Below are 19379 nucleotides of genomic sequence, written 5' to 3'. Positions count from 1 at the left end.
ATCATCATTGTTATTTATCATCATTATAATAGTAATATTTGTGGAAATAAATCTGATAATAGTAATATTTTAGTGAAATTCAATATTTTCACTAAAATCATCATCACTGCCAGATTCACATGATAATTTGGAAAACTTTCAATTTTCATCATTTTGTGTTTTTGTCAACTTCGGGTTATTCATGGTCACCAATCATGATTCATGCCAAAAGTACACAGTCAATCATCTTGAAACATTAATAAACTTTTATTAGTACTATTGTAGATGTACCGTGCCAATTATTTCGTCGTGTTTCGTTGAAATCATGAAGATTTTGATATTTCTGATTTTAATTAAATTTCACATCACCTACATTGTCTCCTATGATGAAAAGTATATAGGTAGGATGTAAGCAATACATAGTCGGTACTCTATTCATTGTTTGCTGTTTTATGGTGTATTCGAGATTTTGAAATCTTGAGAAATATCCTATTAATGGAAAGGAATAAAATTGGCACAGCTCATCGTGCGATAATTATTAATAGACACAACATAAGTTTTTTTATAAGAGCCATATTTATTATTCTCGGGACCTGCTAATAAAGATTTATATCCATTAATGCAGGTCTCAAGACTGAATCACCTTAAAGGTGAAACAGTCCCTGAGCTTTAGTATCCATTAGTATAATTACTTGTTCTCAATTTTGTTTTTATTAATTTGCAATGTTACATACATCTTGATGATTGGAATAATCTAAAGTAAAGAAATGGAAGATGTTGAAATCAATGAATTATCATAAGGTTTGGTAGGTTGTTCAATATTGTGTGAAATTAATTCCTTTCTTTCGTAAGGATAAATCTTTTTAGATTTCTTCTTCATATAACAAGCAAAAATTCCCATTACCATTGAAATTGACAGAATAGACAATCCAACACATGAAACAATTGCAACAATTATAATCACCAACACATCATCATCTAGACCTTCTTCTTGTTTGTTCTGTAGTACTATTTTTTGCTTATTGTTTTTGAGAATTATTACATTAGAAACATGTAGATCAATGAATCGACAATTACAAGCAATTGACTCAGTTGCCTTGTCACGTCCTGAAATGGTACAATTTTCAAAATCGCTTTCCAAATTTGAATTGACTAATACACATGCATATTCTGTCAATGACGCTGTGGAGAAATCTTCATCATTGACATGAATATAAATTGTCAAATTTTGAGAAAATTCAATCATGTGAGCATGAGGAGATGAAATTGCTAATGAAGCACTCACAGATGAAATTACATCAAACCTTGTTCCATTGGTAGAGTTATTTGATTCTTGTTGTAAAATTTTTTGATAAATCGATGGAACATGCTCTTTAACAATGTAGGAATAGGTCAATTCTGCAAATTCATTACTTTCTGTAACTTTCATTGGTGGAATATTCACAAAAGATTGATAAATATTCACTCTCTTTTTAGAATTGCTTGTTGGCGCTGATGATATAATTACATTTGAAAAATCAGTCAAGTACATTTTGTCAGCCTTGGCATTAACAACACTCTCATGAATTGCTGCTGGATCACCACTCACTGGTTGAACAGAAACATAGGACAGGGTTATCATCTCAGCCGTTGATGCTATTTCCTCGTATCTTATAAATTCCTCTTTCAAGTGGGTAAATTTAGCAACTTGGTCACTTAACTTTCCAACAATTGCTAATAGCGGTTTTGATGTTTGTGTGAAAATATCAACCTTACTTTTAAGTGTCAATTGAATAACATTATTTAGAATGGTAATTGATTTTTGAATAACTGGTTTTTCAATTACTTGTTCGTTCTTCACAACGGAATGCAGTGCTAGAACGGCCATTGACGTTGTGGAACTTGAAACACTATCAGATCCAGTTGTTTGCAATGAACTAGATAATGTATCTAATAATTTAGATTGAACTTGAGTGACAGTACTTGTTTCCTTATCAGTACTTGGTAGTGTTTGTAATAATTGACTTGTTGACACAATACAAGTAAGAGTATCTGCAATACTAACTGCTGTATTACCATCTTGAATTGAAGTAGACATGATCTTACTTGTTTGATTTGAAACAAGATTTAAAATTTCAGATAAAGTTGGATGTGGTGGGCTTGGAGGTAGTACAGTGATATTCGAATACATTACTCTGGATTCTCCTGTTGATTTGTCACCCAGTTCAACAAATAATTGAACAGAATGATCATCCAATCTTCTTTTGGTAGAAGATGTAGCAGAAGAGGAAGATGGAATGTTAACGGAACCATCCAATGACAATGGTAAATAAACCTTAATTCCAGTTTCTTGATCAATGTATCCTTGTTTGATTTCAATTGTATTATCTTCATTCTGACAATTATCACAACTGAATGTAAAATCAGTCTTCATTGAAACACCAGTTGTTGGTGAAATGGTACATGGACACTTTCTTGGAGGTAAGGCTTTTGTGAAACTGTTCACATTTGAAGTGGCGGCCATTTCTTGATTGGTATAACTATCCACAAAGGAAACTTTGACCTCAATTGAATGATCAGTTCCTTCTTCTAGTTCTTTTGAGTCAATAACTAACGAGCTATACTTATTCTTATTTAAACTCTTAAGATGCTTAAAAGGTGTTGTGATTGTGGAGCTAGTTGTTTCAAATTCATTTCCATTCACTTTTTTGGTATTACTTTCAGATACCAAAAAGTTATCAATTTTCCATTGAGTTTTAATTACGAGTGATGAATTGGAGGGATCTTGATCTTGATGTTTCATTTCAATTGATATTTTATCATCATTGGTTACAATATTTCTCAAATTTGGTGAAATACTAATAACACTGATTATTGGAGGTGAATGTTGAATATTTAAATTTAACGAGCTATAAACGCTTCTATCTCCCTTCATAATGAACAATGTAAGTGTTGGGCTCATGACATAGGATGGAAAATCTTGTTGTGAAAGATTAATAATTGTGGAGCGATTCTTTGAATTCAAAGCAAGATTTTGATAAATTGTATCACCACAATATCCAACCGTGGCAACATCAATACATGTCCACTTCCAACGCTCGTATTCATCTAAATTGTTTTCAGGATCTTGAAAATTCACCTGAATAGAATTAGATATTCTTGTTGATTGTTTCAATGATAATGATAGTGAAAGTTTTGGTTGATCTGCATTGATTACAACGAAGTCGTTAGAGGTTAATGTTGGATTTTCAACAACAAATATTGAAACTTTGAAAACATATTTCCATTTTCCAATTGATAATTGTTCAATAACTAAATTATTGTAAGAGTCTTTTTTGAATTTGATGGATGTTGGTCCTTCTATTTGTTGCCATTCTATTTTCATTTCCTTTTCTTTCAAAGATATTGGAATAGAGGTTGTCTTTTTGATTGTTATATATTTGTCTATTGATTTCACTGAAATTTCCTTATTTAAAATTACAACAGAGGGAAATTCAACATCTTGAACTTGAATAGTGATTGACTCAGTTGAGCTCGACAATTTGCTTACTTGGCTTTTGACAAATAATGAAATAACGAAAGTTCCACTGGTTAATTGATCTTTTTCAATTTTTAGAATTTGATCCTTTGTTGACATTGTTGATTGTAAAACATTCATTGGTACATTTTGTCCATTAATACTCCAATAATATTCTAATCCTTTCTTATCTCCTGAAAAACTGTTACTAGCACTAAGATAAATATTCTCAGACGTGGAATAAAGTTTTTTTGAGGTTTTGATATTTGCTGTTGGTGCTTGAATATTGTCAGACAGAATCAAATACATTCTAATGTACCCATAATCAATCAAGGTATTGGAGAATACATTTGTATTCAATCGGATACTCAATACCTTAGTGATGTCAAATGTAAAATCATTATCAAATTCTATTTTGAATACACCATTCAATTTATCTGTCCAATAACATTTTGGTTCTACACCAAATAGTGAAAAATCATTGGGGTGAATTAATTTGGAACATGAAATGCTGTTATGTGAATAAGAAGGCCCAAATAACTTGAATGATATTCCATCAAAATATTTTGAAATTTGTCCAAATAATGCTGAAGAATAAGTTGAATTGAAGGAATCAAAACGAGTTAAACAATCACTGCCATAATAGTCTACAAGGCATGAATTACAACTTGTTCCATTCCAATATCCATTTTCTCTGCTTGAAAAGCATAAACAGGTTCCATTCAACATATCACAAAATCCATGTCCATTACACGTAGTTTCATAATTACAATAGACATTACAATTTAACCCATAATGGTCTAATTTACAATCCTCACAAATCAGTCCTGTAAAATTACTGGTACAAACACACTGGTTTTCATTTCCACATGAACCTCCATTCAAACATGTTGAAGCAGTACATGTCTTGTCTTTACAAGATGATCCAGAAAATGCCGAATGACATGTATTACAGTTTGGTCCTGCAAAATGTCCATTTGTGTCATCATTTAAGCATTGACAAGTATCAGGACTTTCACATGTTCCATGTCCAGAGCAAACATTTTCACTAGTGCTTGACTCCGAGAAACAATCATACTTATTGCACGAATCTCCATAATAACCATAATCACAAAAACAGCCTGAAGAATTATTTAAATCAATAAAGCACTTTCCATGGTTTGAACAAACTCTTGAGTCTATATCTGAAAAGAAATACCCCACACCATTATAAACTCCTCTGCAAAGCAAAGTTTCACATTCATCTCCCATAATCTTGACTCCAATTCTAGAAAAACATTCACAAGTATTGATATTTGAACAAACACCTCTTCCATTACATACTCTATCAGAAGAAGGAATTCCAAAACACGTATTCAATTCACATACATCACCTGCGTATCCATAGTCACAAGAGCACTGTTGGTTAGTTAAACATTTTCCATTTCCACTACAGACCAGAGTAGAATTGGTTCCATAGCATGTGCTGTTTTGCATAACAGAAGATGTGTTAGAAGTTGTTGGGTTGGTGTTGTTGATGATTGTTGACGTATTTTGTGGAGACGAATTTACATCTGTTTCGTTAACGGTGAAAGTTGAGTTTTCGGAAGTATAATTTGAACTGCCATTAGTCATTGATATGTTGCTCATTATAGTTTCGTTAAAGTAAGATGTTTCATTCATAGAAGTATTATTAAAAGTAATGTTACCAAAAGAAATATTACTAATAATTGGACTATTTTGTGGTATTGTAACATTACAACTTAATCCAGTGAAACTCTCTTTGCACTCACATGTATCATTCATTGAACAATTACCATTTCCTGAGCAGACAGAACTATTGGTATTCAGAATACCAAAACACGAAACCAGTAAATAAATTTGGGAGGACTCAGCAGAGACGTTATTGTTAAGAATGGTATTGTTGATAGTGGATGTATTTTGTTGAAGGAGGGGAGAATTTACATCCGTTTCATTAGTGTTAGAAGTTGAGTTATGAGAAGAGTCATTGTTCATTTTGGTTTCATTGAAATTTGCAGTATCATTTAAAGAAGTATAGTTTAAACTACTGTTGGTTATTGATATGTTGCTAGGGTTCATTTTGGTTTCATTAAAGTACTCTGTATCATTTAAGGAAGTGGTATTTACAGTATTATTACTCAAAGAAATATAATTTGAACTGCCATTAGTCATTGATATGTTGCTCATGAGAGTTTCGTTAAAGTAAGATGTTTCATTCATAGAAGTATTATTAAAAGTAATGTTACCAAAAGAAATATTACTAATAATTGGACTATTTTGTGGTATTGTAACATTACAACTTAATCCAGTGAAACTCTCTTTGCACTCACATGTATCATGCATTGTACAGTTACCATTTCCAGAACATACTGAACTATTGGTATTCAGAATACCAAAACAATTATAGAAGAAGCAATCATTTCCAAAATATCCACTTTCACAGATACAATTATTATAAAAGCTGCAACCTCCATGACCTGAACAAACCTTTGAATTATTGGAAGAAACGCCATAACAGGAAGTCAAGTGACATTCATCACCAGTGTAACCATCATTACAGGTGCAATTATTTGGAGATGAACATACACCACTTGAGGAACAAACTTGAGACGAATTAGCGAGAATTCCATAACAATTATAGTGTTGACACTCATTTCCAAAAAACCCACTTTGACAAGAACAATTATTTGGAGATAAACACAATCCTCTGGAAGAGCAGACACTGGAATTGTCAAAAGCAATTCCAGAGCAGTTGTAATTTTGGCAATTATTGCCTGTAAAACCAAATTCACAATGGCAATCGTCTACTTGAGCACATATACCTCTTCCTAAACAAACTTCACTTGAATTAGAATAAATATCATTACATGTTGTAATTGAGCAATTAGATCCATAATAATTAGATGAGCAATTACAAGTGTTATATGATGTACAAGTACCATGATAAGAACAGCCAGTTGTAAGAGAATTTGAATATCCATTACAAGTCCAAGAAGAACAATTAGCACCTGAGAAACCATTTGAACACAAACAATTGTTAACATCTGTACAATTTCCATTAGAATTACAAACAGTGGAGTCATCAGATCTAATCGAGTAACAATAGGGTAGATTACAATAATCTCCACCATAATTTGCATCACACTCCTTGTAAATTATTCTGAGTTTATCGTCTGCAACAAACATCAAGTTGTTATCGTTGGAAAAAGTCAAACCTACAAGTGTAGTGAACTTGGTATTAGCCAGAGTTTCTCCATCATTATATGTTCCAAAACTATTACCAGCATATGACGTAAGTGTACCAGTGTTAGCATTAGCTGTTGTAGGTGTGAAAAGTTTAACAGTATTAGTCATACTATCAGTGTAGTACACATAACCGTTGTCGTTTACATAAAGACTGAATGGGACAAGAGGAACAGAAGAGGTCTTAATTAAGTTAGATTAAATAGTTCAATCAACACTTACAGTAAAAAGTGTTGTAACTGTTGAAGTAGAGAAAACTTTGAGATAAAACGTAAAACCGATTTGTTGAAAGTAATATATCTTTCCATCTGATGGTCGTATCGTAAAAGCACCTATAAAAGAATTAAATGAAAGAGAATGACAATTAACGTACCAAGCGTTGCAATATTTGCTGATGAAGATGCACCATCAGAAGTGAAAGTACCGCCTCCTAAAACAATCTCAATCTTTCCAGTTGATGAGCTGATTTTGTAAATGTAGATATCTGTTGCAAAATAGACCTCACCATTGTAATATTGTATATTTTTGGCATTCTAGAATAAAATTGGAAACAATAAATGAGAGAAAAATACTTACAGTAATAGCACAAGCAGTTGGAGTATTTCCATTAACACACTCTAATGCAGAAGCTGTGCCAGCTACTATTGTAACTAAACCCGTGCTCTTTGACAGTAATTTGATAAAAAATCCAGGATAATGATTATCAACTATTAAATCAATTTTGAATGAAAATTCATATAATACTCACTCAAATAGATATCTCCTGTTGGAGTGCATGTCATAGATAGAATGCTAGAATATCTAGCAGTCACATAAGAACCTCCAATATTTAAAGATCCTATTGGGGCTTTGTTGTTATATGGAAGATAAAAATATCCCGCAAAATGCTTAATTGTTGAACTTGTTAAATTGTAAAACTTAATACTGTTTGGTTCAGCCAAATAAATTCCATCACTGTATAAAGCAATTGCCTTTGTAACTAATGGAAGAGTTTTTGGATTTCCTTCATTCAATACATTTCTATAATGCAAAAATGAAGACAAAGTAGTTCCAACAAGTTTTCTAATGTTGTAATTATTTTCAGCAAAGTAAAGATCACCATTCGCCTGATCAATAGTTAAGTATTCAATGTAACCAATTATTGAAGATGATGTAATGGTTCCATCTTCTGACTCACCTCTATATCCATTTCCCAAAACCTGTTCCACAATTCCACCAGTTGTTAGTTTTCTAATGCTATAATCGTACGCATTCCAATAAAGCTCATTATTGTAACAGTCCATCTTGGTAACATAGTTAGTGGCATCCATTTGATAGGAAGTTCCAGAAATACCTGTACTTTTTGATGAACCACCTCCAACCTCTACGCTTGCATAAACAGTTCCATCACTTTCCGTCAATTTTTGAATATAGAAATTAACGTTATCATTTACATATACATAAAGGCCTCCATTACAATATTTGATTTGAACTGGATAACCCAATAAACCACTAGGGTAATAATTGTAAACACTAGCTACATTGGTAGTCCCGTCAATTTTTCTTACCATCACATTATCTTTTCCAATGTCAAGTAACTTCAAAGAATTAATACTTACCAAAATCTGCAAAATAAATATTATCTGAAGGATCTACAGTTATTGACAAAGAAGAACCACATCGAACCAAGAGAGGATTTGTAACAGTATTGTCAGAGTTTCCATTTCCTGCACCAAAAATTACCGAAACTTGATTAGTGGATGAATCCAATTTTCTAATTCTCACATATCCATCAATCCAAATTAAGTGTGTTTTCCATAGTGTTAAGCTTTTTGGCATATGCATTTGAGTCGTCGTAGGATCAGTTGTATATGTTGTTCCAAATCTACCACTTCCAACCTTTTGTTTTTTACACATAAATTAACAACCATTAAAAACTTCTAGAAAACCTACAAGTGTTGAAATAATACCCGATGAAAGAGTAATCTTTCTAATTTTTGCATCTTCGGTCGTGTACATTACTCCAGCAGTACTATCTAAATAAATATTTCCGGGAATCACATAATTACTTGAGATTGACACATTGTTCAAAGGACTCAATGATGTCATTCCCACAATTACCTTCGATTTGTATGTTGCTGTACATTGTACATGATGATTACTATTTAAAATTACTACCCAATAAATACAAAGCAATATGATTTTTAAATATTTCCATGGGTGGTGCCATATTGCGCTGTTAGTATTGATTGCACCCTTAACTCCTCTCAGTACCGTCACCGTCATCATCACACGAAGAATTTTTATTGTTTGAAATTATTGGTACCAAGTATTAAGTGTGTGATTTAAGGCACTGTTGAGATGAATAGCGGACAGTTGTCCAACACTATATTACAAGCAAGATGCCACAAACAATGCAGGTGGTGCACCACCACCACCAGTATTGTTGGTGATGGCTTCTCCACAGTAAAATACTTAAAAAAGGAAAAGCTGTTTTTGTATTGTTTTAGATCTTTTTTAATAGTCAAAACCACGCAACAAACAGCGTCCACAACATGTTTCAATAAGTGTTATTAATATTAGCAAAGGCCAAAACACAAACTTGAAGCTCAACGATCATGTCTTAAATAGAGTGTCATTTGGTTTGATAACCTGACTTCCAAAACAATCATCAACGGTTCAACTAGGATTAACAATACCCCACCTTAGTATATTAATAATTGCAACCTTAATAATATTCCAGAAGGGTCGTTTTATACAACCAAAGCAATGTTGCTAGCACTGCGGACGGATGTGGAATTGAACATTCTTACAGTTAAGGAAATCATATCCAAACAAATCATCAAACCATCCATACAATCAATACTAAATATCAATTTTCAATGGTTGCCTTGGGTTCTTAATTGACTAAAATACAGGGCCAACCAACAAGTCATTAGTAATAAATTCTGGATCTACTGGACAAGTTCTCCTTTTCCCTTGAAAACTGACACTTAAAGGAATGCTCAATGTATTTCCAAAAAGAAACCTCTCTGTTGAAAAATCACAGACCTTCCTTTAATGTTCCACTCTGTTGAAAAATCACAGAGTTATTCCACTTCCACATTAAATTGCTTCTCTTCTTCCTCTTTCTTTTTTCTGGACCAAGAGAATCCAGACTCAATTATGAAGTTGAAATTGTTTTTCTCGAAAACGAATTCTTACTAATCTTTGGAGGCAGAGAGAATGAAGGAGGATTGGTTAGAGTTGTTGATTCTTCTAGTTGTAGATTAGAATCATTCAAGACAGGATTTGTTTCATATAATTGTTTAAATTGACTAGTGGAATGTTGCTGAGTTTGAGAGGCCTGTTTAATACTTGTAAAATGACTAATGCTAGATGCAAAGTTGAGTGGATGCAGTGAATGTAATGTTGATGAACTGGCTAAGGTGATTATGTTAGTTAACAGTTAGAATATTTGTTGCTCTTTTTTCAAAATTCACATGTACCTATCCCTATCATAACTTGCCCAAATTCTCTTACCTACTATTGATCATTCCGAACAATACTACATTGACAGTTTTCCAACTTGTTCAGTAGATCCAGCAGTGATGATGAATTTAGTGAAAATTTTGACATTTCACCAAAATTATATTACTAAAAATTAAATTCCACAAATACTATTATTATATTGATGGCAAATAACATTGATGATGGTTGGTGAGTGATCCGATGATGATGTACCAACTTGTGATTTTCCATGATGAAAAATAAATTCCAATTTCATGATGATAATCCACCAATAAAAATTACTATTATTACTACTATATAGATCATGTTGAGATGATGATGTGAAAGTTTGGTGCTTTCATGATGCAAAACCACTCCGAAAATCATCATGTCCTACTTTAGTAGCAGAATGTTGAATATTTTTTTATGAAGTTTTTGCCCACATTGAATTCAAAAAACAATTAGACAAACACACTAAAGGAAAATTTTAATTAAATATTTCAAATTTTGGAAAGATTTTGCTTTCTCTTCATAATAAACAATATTCCAACAATTACAGCCATAATAATTCCAACCAAAGCTACACCACCAACAGTGGAAACAACAATGGCAACAATAGCATCAGTTCCCAAGCCAGCGTCCCTGAAAGTATTAGTATTTGAAGAGGTTGCAGTTATTATTGGACTAGGTCCTCCACTTGATTCCATTATTGCAAATGATGAAAGTTTGCTAAATTTGCATGAAATTGTTAATTTTGAATTAAGAGATAAAATTTCATTGACAGAGCCATCATTCTTCCATTCTTTGGATTCTTGATTGTACGAAATACAGGAATAGTTTGATGTAGAATTGAAATCAAGTTCAGTGAATGTAATTGTGAGAGGAGAAGTAAATGGATTTTCTATAACATTACAATCAGAATCCAAAATTGCAACAGTGACAATTCCACTCTTAATAGACTTTTCAAAAGATGTTAATTTTCCATTTCTGTCGACTTGGTAAACTGAAGTGGCAAGACTCAGCTCTGAATTCTTTAAACTTTCCTTTGGAGGTTCAATTTGAATATTATCATAATTAATTGTTTTAAGATTTGTAGAATCTTGGATAGTTTCGGTTCTCAATTCACCATCATCTTGAACTGGAAGATTGTATTTTTCAATAGTAAATTGTTCCAATTTTCTAATTCTTCTATTTTCGTAATCTGCAATGTAGACATGACCACTGAAAGCAGAAATTGAAAGCGTAGTTGGAGTGTTAAGACTTCCATAGATGGAAAGTTTACCATGTGAGCTCAATGATGCAATACCTGTTCCTGCAATTGTAGAAATATTACCAAAGGAATCAATCTTTCTGATACGATGATTATTCGAATCAACAATAATAATTTCACCTGAAACTGGAGAAACTTCGATGTCAGTTGGAGAATTCAATTGAGCACTAGTGGCGAGGATATTATCACCATTAAATCCGGGAATTCCTGTACCAGCAATTGTTTGAATAATACCCTCCAAGTTGACCTTACGAATTCTATGATTGTTGGTGTCTGCAATCAAAACTTCACCATTAGGAAGAACAGTAACTCCAGAAACATTGAATAATTGAGCTTGAGTAGCCAAACTTCCATCTCCTGAATAACCAGCAGTTCCATTTCCTGCTATCAGAGTTACAGAGCCATCATTCTTATCAACTCGTATCACTCTATTGGATTGAGAATCAGCCACATAAACCAAGTCATTATAAAGAGCAATGCCGTGTGGTCTGGTGATTGAGGTATGGTTAGCGATTGTAGAAATGATATTTTCCTTTGAAATCTTTCTCACTCTAAAATTGTGAGAATCTGAAAGAAACAATTCTCCTGAACTTGATGAAAATTCTAGAGCGCTTGGATTATTAAGGAATGTATTCAATGGGTCAACACCATCTTGAATATAACCTCCCAATGGAAAAGTTCCACCGGCAATGGTATTAATTACACCTTCAGTAGAAACTTTTCGAATAGTATCTTGAGCAGAATCGCTGATAAATAGCTCTCCACTTGTGGAAACAGCAACACCTCTTGGCTTGAATAATTGACTTTGGGTTGCTAAATTACCATCTCCCAAATATTGCAATTTCCCATTACCAGCCACGTGTTTGATTAAGCCATTAATGGTGACAACTGAAACTCTGGCATAATCAGCAAAATAAACTTCACCCTCATTAGATGTGGAAACTCCAAAAGCCGTCAGTGGAGAATCTAAAGCTCTTTCGCCATCAATACTTGAAGTCACATTACCATTACCAGCATAGGTTTCAATAAAGCCATTGGTACCAATAATTCTAATTCGATTATTGCCGTAATCAGCAATTAACAATGTATTACTAGTGCCCAAAAACTCAATATCAACAGCTGAAACTCCAGCATTGATTGCTAGACCTCCATCTCCACCAAATTTAGAATTTCTTGTTATCATTTCGATCTTTCCTTCATTAGTAATCTTTTTAATACCATCATCATCTACAAAATAAACCTCACTAGTCAGAGGGCTCAAAGCCAAACTGATTGGTCCTTGAACAATCGTTGAGTTTTGAGAACTATCACGGTATAAAGAGCCAGCAATAATGGAAACTAAACCAGTTTCGAATGAAAGAGCTTTGATCATGTGAGAAGCTGTATCTGTAATGTACAATATCTTTTCATCAGAAGAGAGAAGAACTGCTTTAGGATAATTGATTTTGGCTTCTAGAGCAGGAACTGGAGATTTCTCTTCCAGATCAAAACCAAATTCTCCACAACCAGCAATGGTTAAAATCGTTCCATTGGCAAATACCTTTCTAATTCTGTGATTGTTAGTGTCCTTTTTGAAATGAGTGTATTAGAAACAGAACAAAGAGAACTTACAGCAAAGTAAATATCATTATTTGAAGAGACCTCAACCTTTCCTGGATTATTGATATGAGCAAGAGTTGCTGCTTGACCATCTCCTGAAAATCCAATAAATTCATTTCCAACAATAGTGCTGATCTTTCCACTCATCACATCCAACTTTCTGATTCTATTATTGATTCTATCTAATCATATAATCTTGAAGCATGTTTAGAATAAAAACTCACCTGAAATATAAATATTCTCACTCTTTCTATCAAACTTGACTTTGGTTGGAGCAAGGCAAACTTGTTTAGCATCTTGACCATCATCAAATCCACCACCCACAACAGTACTCATCTTGTACAATGGTTTAAATGTTGCATTTACACAGAGTTGATTGTCAATAATCAAAACTAAAACAGTAAGAGTGAGTACCAACAGGACACCAGTTTGAAAGACTCGGTTCAGCATTTTCAATTTTTTTCACAAACATCTTGAAGTAGGCCTTTCAAAGATTGTCAAAGTATCGTTTCAAAAACCCACACAATGAATGAGACTGTTAAAAAGTTTGTTTTACAAACCCTATTGTGGATCAATTTGGTGGTACTTCCTCTTTCCTTCCTTAAAATTCGGAGATTAAGGTACACATGTCAAAAAAAACTCCGCCTAATGACTTGATTTCAGGTCATTAATGCTTTAGATTGTTTTGTAAACTGACTCAATTGTCTTTTTTCAGTCCACATAAAGGCCTACAAATGCCCTGAACAAAGTTGCAAAAGATAAATTGTTCCTTTAGCATACAAGTTGTAATTGTTCTTCCTAATATCTACTCTAACCATTTAACAACCAATGCACGTGATTGGATTATCCTATAATGTTGTTCCGATTCGCTTTTTCACGCTCTTATGATGTAACCAAGAAAATCAACATTTACATCATAGCTTGATGCTCACAGATTCATAGATTAGAAATCACAAAATTATTATTTAATAAATTCCTCATCACCAACTAAAATCTTCATTCTTCTCTACACAACAAGGATCTGAAGGAAATTGTTGTATTTTTTAATTAAAAAATTAAAAATTCCCAACAACTGTTCCTTCATGTTCTGATAACATCAAACTCTTCCTCGGAGAACAATAAGAAGATGTATTACAACCTCCACAATTCCTTCTCCTCACCAACATCAGTATTTATTTACAATCGATGGATAATTTCAGCAATACAGACAGGTACACAACCCTGATGATATCAAAAAGCCTTTAGCCAAATAACATTCCATAACCATCAATTTCTTCATTCAAATAATATTCATTATTTAGGACCAAATTGGAATGCTTGATCTGTATTAATATCCATCTCGTCATTTCAACATCAAAAATCAATTACACAAATAAGAAGGCAAATCTCCTCCATCAAGCATCTGCTGTGTCTAGAGTCCACCGCGTGCGAAATCTTAATCAAGGTGAGGTTATACATTTGAAAGGCTACTTGGTTTTTTAGAGGCACACTTGGCCAATGAAAGAATTTTATTCTAGTACCCATCATGTCCTTGTCGATTTGGTCTTTTAACCGAATGTTATCCGATTAAGAAACAGAGTTCCTGAACTATTGGATAACAGAAAAATCTATTGCTTGTGTATTCCTTTTACGAAACAATGGTAAATCCAATGGTGGTTAAATCAGCACAAGATTTATTCCCAAAAACTAAAAAGAAACAACACACATCTGTACAACATGCAGCAAACAGTTTCATCTATGACTATTCTACATTTAATAATAACGATCATAACAACTCTGCTCTTTAGTCAACTGACACAGCTAGATCAACAACATGTCAATGGTCAATTAACGCCAACGGCCACAAGTTATAAAACTATTGCTGATGCTGGCAATAACTATGCTCTAGTTTGGCCAGCTGGAGTAAGGGTTTCTAATTATTCAAGAGTGTTGATTGCTGATACTGGCAATCATCAATTGAAGTTTATTCATTCGAATGGCAGTTTACTGACTTTATGTGGAACTGGTGAGAAAGGTTTTGCTGAATCACCACTCGTTGGTGGAAAGTTCAAAGCAAGATATTCGAAACTCAATGAACCTAGACAGATTACCATGAGTACTACAGAGAATGCGTTATACATTGCTGAGAGTGGTAATAATATTATTCGAAAGTTAAATTTAATGACAGGTCAGCTCGTTATTGTTGCTGGCAACTTGACAGCTGGGTTTTCAGGCGATGGTAAAATAGCTACTCAAGCCATGCTTAATGGTCCAAGAGGAGTTACATTCGATACCACAACACAGAAATATTTGTACATTTCAGACACTCTTAACCATATTGTCAGAAAACTTGATATATTTACTGGTATTATTACAACAATTGCTGGAACAGCAGGTTCATCAGGATTTACAGATAACGTATTGTCAACATCTGCCAAGTTGAATGGTCCTCAAGCTGTTGCTATCATGTCTAATGGTGACATTTATATTGCTGATACTCAAAACAACAGAATCAGAAAAATAACAGCTGCCACTGGAATAATCTCAACCATATGTGGAACAGGAAATGGAGGTATTGCAGGTGACGGTTCGGCAGCAACTTCTGCCATGATTAACAGTCCTCGAGATTTATTCTTGGGATTACAAAATGATTTGTACATTGCCGACAGTTGGAATCACAGATTGAGAAGAATTGATTTGCGTACTGGTATTATTCAAACCGTATCTGGAACTACAATCATGTCAGGTCCTGAAAGTGTGTCTATCAACATTCTGTCTAAACCAGGAGTTTCCTCTATGGCCATAACAGTAACCGATACCAATAATCAAAGAATTCTAATGATGGAATATTCGTGTAATTCAACAAATTATTCCATTAATTCTAATGGTACATTATGCGTCACAAAACCACTTAATCTCACAATACCAGACTGGAGAGAAACTGACATTGGAGATTATTGGATGAATGAGGAAGAACCTGTTGTTGAATGCCAAGAAAATTACTTTGGACAATATTGTGAATACAAGTATTGTTATGGAAAGATTGTGGCTGCAAATTCTACATGTTTGAACACTTCTTTGGTAAACGGTTATGTTGAAAAGTTGACAGTTGTGAAGGATGTTACAGAACTTGATTCCAAATCAGTTTCCTTTGACGGTTTCAAGACTAGTTTTGAATTTCCAGCGACAATGAGTGATCAAATTAATAATGTAAGCGAGATTGTGTTAGTTTCGTCCATTTACGATCCAAGCACTAATTCTGCTCCAGTTTTATTTTCGAATAGTGACAAATTGAAGAGTACAGTTATGTCCATTTCACTCTATGACAGACAATCGGCTCAAGAAATTGCAATCAAGGGTTTACAAGATCCAATTTCATTAGCTTTCTTCAATGTTTCAATTGGTAAATCTGAGCACTTGAATTATTCCTGTGCCTATTACAATACTTTGAAAAACACTTGGGAATCTTCAGGGTTGAAAACTACTATTCTCTCCTTCTTGAACAAGACAATAGATAACACCAATTTCCAAGTTGTAATATCAGTCAAATGTGAAACGAGTCACCTTACTTCATTTGGAGTCATTGACATGTCTGTTAAGAAGACACTGAGTGAAAATAAGGTACAAACCTCAACATATACCTCTTCTGATCAGTCAGCAGTAACAATTGGTATCACTGTGGGTGTTGTTGGTGTGGTGGTCATTCTTTTAATTATTTTGATTATTGTAATCTTTACAACAGTCCTGTTACTAAGATCCAAAAGAAAGAATGCTGAAAACAGGAAAAAGTTACAAGCCAAATTACAAGATCAATTGAAAGTGAGTTCTCCTTCAACCTCCTCAAGTGTTTAAAAATAAACTGCCTGTAAATAAACATGTTTTGAGTTTGCCTAGTTTGATTCACATCTCACAGATAAGGGACCTGTAAAATTAGTATCAAGCACAAACATATCTAATTTATCAGTGTATTATCTTTGGCCTTTGGTTTTGTCCTAAAACTTCATAAGGTCCATATTAAGGAAGAGATTTTCCTCAGTGCTTATTAGTTCTTTTTTAGTCTATATGATTCGCATCACAATTTGCGAGCTCTACTATCATTTCCTCTCCAATTCAAAGAGATTCTATTCTATTTGATTGATTGGGATAACAGTGAGGGTTGTTCAAGGTTCTTCAAAAAGTTTCCTATTCCTGTTCGTTCAACTTCCATACCAACACGGTTTGTGATTGGTGCAAGTATAATTCCATATCTTCTGTTGTTACCTTTGCCTCGTGGTGAAGATTGAGTTGATAAGCTCACACTTATTGACACGTTATTTGTTGCTTGTGGTTGTTTTCCATTTGGTGATTGACTGGAAGGTGAAGGTGACCATGATGCTGATACATCCTTAACCTTCTTTCTCTTATTTTCACGTTCTATACTTTTTCTCTTAAATTCCTCCCAACAGATAGCATCTCTATTCCAGCCGTCGTATGAAGAATTGAGATGCACCTGATTTCTGGTAAGGATACTATTGGAAATTGAAGAATTCACTGAATTATTTGATGAGAGACTATTCTTCAATGAAGGACCAAATGATTTGGCTCTAGGTCTTGTAAAGGCAGTTTTTGATGAATAGATTGGTTGGAAAGCTTCTTCACCACCATTTGTATTACCACTCTTTAAGGGTGATGATAATATCGAAGATTCAGAAATTTTGTGTGCTTGTTCCATATCCACAACTCGAATGGCTTTATGATGATGTGATTGCTTAATTCCCATCAAATTTCCAACAAATCCAATAATTGATGGTTGGTTTTCCATCAAAATTTCTTCTATTGGACTCTTCTCATCATCGGAAGCTGTATTACTTGATGATCTCTTAAGGGAGGGCTGCCTCATAGATCTTGACTTGGTCAAAGATCTTTCTTCCTCACCTGCTTGTTGTTGTTCAATAATAGTTGTTGATGTATTTGAGCCCATTTTACATAGGAATGTGAAAGAATGAGCAGCAACAATCGAGATCTTTTTTTGGAGATGTTATAACAGGGTCGTTGTGGAAAGCAAAGGGCCGATTCCAGTTGTGGGGTTATAGGGCCAAATTAATTAATATTCTTCCTCAGAGAATCATTTACTTATTGCGAGAGTGCTCACCAATTAAGGATTGTGGTATTGGCTTTTAAGGAAGATCGTTCTACAACTTTCAATACCATCTCTCTTGAATGTATTATATTGTTGAATACTGGACAAGAGAGAATGACCAGAAAATGGACAAAAGGAATATGAACTTTCATAAATTGAAGAATCGTCTTTGAGAGATGAGGATCTATCTTATGTAATCCTGCACATAATTCCACAATGATTTTGGGTTTAAACTACATCAAGGTTTTAAAAAGGCAAGAATATAGTATCCTGTTTCTTTGTACCAAATATTTAAAAGACACAAATGAAAATCTTCAATCCATTCATGATCTTGGTGCAAGATATTTTAAGGATAATTGAAAAAAATTGTAAAAGTTTCCTGTAACGGATTTAATCTATTAATAATTTCAAAAAAAATACCACAACATATCACTACTGTGGATTTATCTAATAAATAACGTTTTTTTCCAACAACATAATAATACTACACTATCGCCAACATTTAATCTAAAATGATGAAACCAAGCCATTCTAACAATCAACCTGCTACTACTCCGCAATTTCTAAATTACATTCTCAAGCAATTAACCAACAAGTCATCAAACAAAAATTCCTTTCCCATTGCTCCCTCTTCCATTGTGTCGAATAACAATACACCTTCGAATAATAGACAGGCAATGTACTCGTCTTCCAAGAATAACAATAGAAAATCAAACAATAATGTAAATAACGGACACAGAAAGAAACGAAACATTCAAAAGCCAATTAAAATCATTCAATCGAGAAGTTGGTTTGGCAGTGAAGACGATTGGCTGCAGGGAAATGTTGTTCCTGTTCAAAGTCCAAGTTTCTTGTTGTTCAATCAAACTGATTCATCAGTTTTAAAACAAGATTCGAATAATAAACAGAGTGTCGTTTCTGCTTTTGATTTCTTCAAGGTTCAAAGGAAGGAAAGTGTTGCTGAACTCTCTCAAAACAAAAACTCCTCTCTCAAAACAATCATTGCCAATACAGATCAGTCAGTGTGTCCAATCTGTGAAGAAGATTTGGATAAATCATACGATTCTCAGAGAATGAATTGGGTTTTGAGTGAGGCAGAGTTTTCACCTTCTCTGCAATTATACGTCCACTCAAATTGTTCCAATTCAAAGAAGAGAAAAGTTATTCCAAATCATTCACCAGTCGAAACTTTAAAAAAGGTGAAAATTTGAAACTTAAATTAATTT

General features: G+C 33.6%; 5 protein-coding genes across 5 annotated transcripts; 2 read left to right on the top strand and 3 right to left on the bottom strand.

Moving 5' to 3' along the window:
• Positions 1 to 733: 733 nt before the first annotated feature.
• On the bottom strand, positions 734 to 8806 carry NAEGRDRAFT_74097 (uncharacterized protein; the record flags this gene model as incomplete). Its single annotated transcript, XM_002670896.1, has 7 exons — positions 734 to 6901; positions 6941 to 7050; positions 7092 to 7251; positions 7295 to 7425; positions 7467 to 8276; positions 8317 to 8596; positions 8651 to 8806. The coding sequence occupies 7 exons, from the start codon at positions 8804 to 8806 to the stop codon at positions 734 to 736; spliced, it is 7815 nt and encodes a 2604-aa protein (XP_002670942.1).
• A 1841-nt stretch (positions 8807 to 10647) lies between these two features.
• On the bottom strand, positions 10648 to 13497 carry NAEGRDRAFT_59588 (uncharacterized protein). The gene is made up of 3 exons (XM_002670895.1): positions 13280 to 13497; positions 13068 to 13237; positions 10648 to 13023 (listed from the first exon to the last, which is right to left on the bottom strand). Exons 1-3 carry the CDS (start codon positions 13389 to 13391, stop codon positions 10687 to 10689), a joined length of 2619 nt encoding a protein of 872 aa, XP_002670941.1. The 5' UTR covers positions 13392 to 13497; the 3' UTR covers positions 10648 to 10686.
• Positions 13498 to 14771: 1274 nt separating this feature from the next.
• NAEGRDRAFT_53244 (uncharacterized protein) lies at positions 14772 to 16886 on the top strand (the record flags this gene model as incomplete). Its single annotated transcript, XM_002670926.1, has 1 exon — positions 14772 to 16886. The coding sequence occupies one exon, from the start codon at positions 14772 to 14774 to the stop codon at positions 16884 to 16886; it is 2115 nt and encodes a 704-aa protein (XP_002670972.1).
• Positions 16887 to 17160: 274 nt separating this feature from the next.
• Positions 17161 to 17994, bottom strand: NAEGRDRAFT_53243 (uncharacterized protein; the record flags this gene model as incomplete). The annotated part of the gene is made up of 1 exon (XM_002670894.1): positions 17161 to 17994. One exon carries the CDS (start codon positions 17992 to 17994, stop codon positions 17161 to 17163), a length of 834 nt encoding a protein of 277 aa, XP_002670940.1.
• Positions 17995 to 18668: 674 nt separating this feature from the next.
• On the top strand, positions 18669 to 19364 carry NAEGRDRAFT_74093 (uncharacterized protein; the record flags this gene model as incomplete). The annotated part of the gene is made up of 1 exon (XM_002670925.1): positions 18669 to 19364. The coding sequence occupies one exon, from the start codon at positions 18669 to 18671 to the stop codon at positions 19362 to 19364; it is 696 nt and encodes a 231-aa protein (XP_002670971.1).
• Positions 19365 to 19379: the final 15 nt, after the last annotated feature.

The sequence above is a fragment of the Naegleria gruberi genome (assembly GCF_000004985.1).
Source record: "Naegleria gruberi genomic scaffold NAEGRscaffold_66, whole genome shotgun sequence".
Taxonomy (NCBI): Eukaryota; Heterolobosea; class Eutetramitea; order Acrasida; family Naegleriidae; genus Naegleria; species Naegleria gruberi.
The sequence above is the reverse complement of the archived record's forward strand: the minus strand, read 5'-3'. Positions and strand labels throughout refer to the sequence as shown.